This window comes from Dicentrarchus labrax, unplaced genomic scaffold (assembly GCF_905237075.1).
Source record: "Dicentrarchus labrax unplaced genomic scaffold, dlabrax2021, whole genome shotgun sequence".
Classification (NCBI taxonomy): Eukaryota; Metazoa; Chordata; class Actinopteri; family Moronidae; genus Dicentrarchus; species Dicentrarchus labrax.
The window spans coordinates 33,102,536-33,107,535 of NW_026136720.1; the positions used below are offsets into that span (position 1 = coordinate 33,102,536).

The following is a 5,000-nucleotide window of genomic DNA, read 5'->3' on the forward strand; positions in this document are numbered from 1 at the left end:
TGCCTCTCTTCACCGTGTTGATGATGGAGACGTAGCAGAAGAGCATGATGAGCACCGGGATGAAGAAGCAGGAGATGAAGATGGAGATGATGTAGGACCTGTAGACACTCGAGTACGTCGCTTTGGCCCAGTCGATCTCACAGGTTCCGTACCCACGATCTGCAGAGTGAGGGGTCAGAGGTCAGCTGTCAGGGGTCAATGAAAGCAGGAAACAGAATCTTATTTTGAAGGGGTTCCTGCCTTTGTAGCTCCCCCAGCCGAGCAGTGGCGCTCCGGACCAGAATCCAGCTGTGATCCAGATGAGCAGCAGACAGACGGTCACACTGGTCCTGCTGATGTGCCGAGCTAAAACACAACATACATCCATTCATGGTTCTGGGTTTAAAGTGTGCAGCCTCAGTCACAGCGCCCTCTGCTGGTGTGCTGGTTAGCAGTGCAGCTAACTTCCTATCAGGTGACTCTACATCTCTACTACAAAAAACAATCAGGAGCCTCGGCAGTAAATAGGAGGGTGTGACCTCTGACCTCTGCTCGGGTGACATCCTTTGATGTAGCGGGTGATGCTGATCACTGTCAGCGTGTTGATGCTGCTCAAACCGAACACCAGCGTGAAGAAACCGTCCACCTGAAGGACACAAACAGGACAGGTGACAGGTGTGTCCGGTCCATCATAACAGAGAGTCCCCTCTCAGGAGTCTCAGGTGTACCTGGCAGGTCCAGATGGAGGAGATGAAGAAGCCGCTGTCCTGGAAGACGTTAAAGATCTCAAGGATCCCTCTGGAGTATCCAAACACGGAGATGCTGGCGTCAGAGACGGCGAGGTTAAAGGTCAGGTAGTCTGTGGGCTGCAGGGTGGCTCTCTGTCTGTACAGCACGAAGAGGACGATGCTGTTACCAAACCAGGACAGCCAACCTGAACGCACCACAGAGACAAATTGTTTACAACACAACAAACAAGCAAACACACACACACACACACACACACACACACACACACACACACACACACACACACACACACACACACACACACACACACACACACACACAAACAGACACACACAAACAAACACACACACAAACACACACACACACACACACACACACAAACAAAAAGACACACACACAAACACACACAAACACACACACACATACAGACACACAACACACACACACACACACACACAAAACAAACAAACACACACACACACACACACACACACAAACACACACACACACAAACACACACACACACACACACACACACAAACACACACACACACACACACACACAACACACCACAAACACACACACACACACACACACACACACAAACACACAAACACACACACACAACACACACACACACATACAGACACACAACACACACACACACACACACAAAACAAACAAACACACACACACACACACACACACACACACACACACAAACACACACACACACACACACACACACACACACACACACACACACACACACACACACACACACACACACACAAACACACACACACACACACACACACACACAAACACAAAGACACACACAAACACACACACAAACACACACACACACACACACACACACACACACACACACACACACACACAACACACACACACACACACACATACAGACAGACAGACAGACAGACAGACAGAGATTCCTTGCTTTATAGATAGATAGCTAAAGTCATAATATTACGAGAATAAAGTCATAACTGTTTAACGACAAAATGATGAATACGTTATCTTACCTGTCGACTGTACAGTACGACTGAGACAAACAGCGGCTGCTGGGCTCAGACTGAGGCTGCTGTTCGGTTGAGCTGCTCACATCAGATCTTGATAACTCTATCGAAGCCTTTCTCTCATTAAAACGAGTTTTTTTTCTTGTATTATTATTACATTATTCTCTTAATATTGCGACTTTATTCTCGTAACATTACAACTTTATTCTCGTAATATTATGACTTTATTCTCGTAATTTCCAAAAAAAAAAAGTAGTGCAGCACTGTATCCCGTGTTGCAATAACAGAAACGATGTGAACAGAACGATCTCTTATTGCTGAGTTCCCCTCAACGAAAAAGAGAAGAAGAGATGGCTGAAGTTGATACGGTTTATCTTGGGTGCCGGGGCCCTCTTCCACACTTTCCCTGTTAGACTTCCACCTGACATTGAACTAACTGTTATTACCCTATTTGAATTACAGGAGTTTTTGAACAGACTTTGGGATGTCAGTAAGTAGGCTGTCACTGTATAATAGGTGACCGGTTCCAGTGCTGTAGCCATTGTTGTTTACGTGACCTAAAAATGCTAATGGACACAGAAGTGATTCCTAACGATTCCTTACGTCACACTAGCCATCCCCATTGTCATGTAGACGTGTTCAGGGCGGGACTGTTATCAAACACATGAAGTTTCATTGAGATTGGACCGTGTATGCTGAAGTTATGAGGACGTGTTCAGGGTGGGACTGTACACTGAAGATATGAGTACTATCTGTTTGATGGCCAATCGGTGGAATCGACACGTCGTCACGGGCACGCGGTTAAGCGTACAGTCACATATAGCACAACTTTTGATCAGCATTGTTTTTTAACTGTACTGACCAATTTTGACGTTAATCCGATAAATTCCCTAGTAGGAGTTTGTTGAACTACAACGCAAAAAAACGTTGAAAATCACTGTGAAATGACGGAAAGGACTTAAATGCTTGACATACAACACGACCTGGCCAAATGTGATAGCACGCCATAGACACGCCCTTTAATGTGCGTGCAAAAATAGCACAACTTTTAATCAGCAACATACTTTGACTGTAATGACCAATTTGGAAGCAGATCAGATGAATGACCTAGGAGGAGTTCGTTAAAATACAATACGAAAAATCACAGAACATGAACATGAAAATCAAAATGGCCAAATGGTCGAAATTCAATGCAAAGCCACGGGCACGCCGTTTGACGGAATGTCGTAAATAGCACAACTTTTAATCATGAATGTCTTTAGATTGCGCTGATTAAATTTGAAGTTGATCCGATAAATTCCCTAGGAGGAGTTCGTTCAAATACAAGGCGAAAAATCACAGAAAATAAGCACGGAATTCGAAATTGCTGACTTTGATGCCACGCCACGGACACGCCCTTTAATGTACATGCACAAATAGCACAACCTTTAATCAGCACCATTTTGTGACTGTACTGACCAATTTTGAAGAAGATCCGATAAATTCCCCAAGAGGAGTTCGTACAAATACAACGTGAAAAGTTCGCCGAAAGTGAAAATGAAAATCAAAATGACTTCTTGTCGGGTTTGGGGTTTGGGTCCAAGAGGCTTTTTTGTACGTCCCGGCATGTTACACATGCCTACCAAGATTCATACATATCGGTGAAACGTGGCACCGGGACTGCTTTTTTCTTATCCTGTAGGGGGTGCTACAAACACGACAAACACGATTTTTGGTACGTGAGCTTCAGGCCTCACTCTACACGTGCCCTGTGAATTTCATACTCATAACTATTACGGTCTATGCACAGTGATTTACACCGCCACCAGAGCGCCACCTAGTGGCAGGATTTTTTTTCCTTTTTGGGTGAGCCTCAGGAAGCCATGGGCAAGCATCCTAACAAGTTTCATTTAAATCATACGTGCCGTTGCAGAGATATAAACCTCTTCATTTTAAAGAGTGCCACCTAGTGGTGATGGCCTGAAATTGTGCACGGTGCCTAAGAAAGACATGAGGAACTATGGACCCAAGCTTGGTGTCAATCGGACATACGAAAAAGTAGGACATTTCGCGCTCTAACGAAAAAAATTATAGGCGGAAGTGGGCGTGGCCTATATGGGGAGATTCAGCTCCATTCACCGAACGCGTGGATATAAGGTTTTTGAACGTGCGACAAACGATGTGGGAGTTATTAAGTAACAAACAAGTCAAAATACTTTTCTCAATAGTAGCGCCACCTAGTGGCAGACCCGAAAGCAACGCATGTAATATCCCCATTTTCACCAGGCCTGACAACTTTGCCAAATAAAATTGAGTTTTCGTATATGTTCAGGGGGCAAAAATGCAGTCAAAGGGGGCTAAAAATAATAGGTAAGAAGAAATCGAGCAAAAACAATAGGGACCTCCAGCGGTAGCTGGCTCGGTCCCTAATAAACAACAAATCTTGTAGAACATTTTCAACATTTAATTTAACACTTGTTTCTAAATTATTTTAATAATCAATATCATTAACATGATCAATATCATCAATATCAATATCATCAATATCATCGATATGATCAATATGATCAATATAATCAATATCATCAATATCATCAATATATTAGAGGATTATAAAAATTCACCATTAAATTCAATGAGAAGTATATTGATCGTTTAACAACGAAAGGAAAGTTTGTAGTTCTTCATGTTAACCTCAATACATTGATATTAGATTATATTGATATTAGATTATATACAGTTATTGATACAGTTATTGATATTAGATTATATACAGTTATTGATACAGTTATTGATATTAGATTATATACAGTTATTGATACAGTTATTGATATTAGATTATATACAGTTATTGATACAGTTATTAATATATGTAGACACTGTTTGAAGCACAGTGCAATGGAGGTGTACCCTCCCTGTGTGTGTGTGTGTGTGTGTGTGTGTGTGTGTGTGTGTGTGCGTGTGCACCCACCCAGCAGCAGCAGGTAGACTCCGATGATGGTCTCTCCCTGGTCAGACAGAGGAGGGTCTCGTCCCCCTCCCAGGATGAAGCTGTTGTTCCTCCAGGGGGGGCCCCCGGCCACAGAGCCACTCATAGACATGCTGCTAGGAACAGAGACAGGGAGGAGTGTGAGGAAGAGGAGGAGTAAGGAAGAGGTCTCGCTGTCTCGGCTCTTTAATCTGAGATAAATATAGAGTCCTGATCCTGGTTCAGCTCTGAGCTCAGTGGCAGGAGGACTGGCTTCAGA

At 43.5% G+C, this 5,000-nt stretch overlaps 1 protein-coding gene across 1 annotated transcript in view; it reads right to left on the reverse strand.

Moving 5' to 3' along the window:
- The window catches only part of opn6a (opsin 6, group member a), a 6,983-nt gene extending 2,087 nt beyond the window's left edge, over positions 1-4,896 (reverse strand). Inside the window, exons 1-5 of the mRNA XM_051382711.1 lie at positions 4,724-4,896; positions 708-913; positions 526-625; positions 241-345; positions 1-159 (exon numbers count right to left, since the gene is read on the reverse strand). The exon at positions 1-159 is cut by the window's left edge and continues 65 nt beyond it. Of these exons, the coding sequence (XP_051238671.1) occupies positions 1-159; positions 241-345; positions 526-625; positions 708-913; positions 4,724-4,853 (700 nt within the window). The 5' untranslated portion in view covers positions 4,854-4,896. The remainder of the gene's footprint in view (positions 160-240; positions 346-525; positions 626-707; positions 914-4,723) is intronic.
- Between the last annotated feature and the right edge of the window lie 104 nt (positions 4,897-5,000).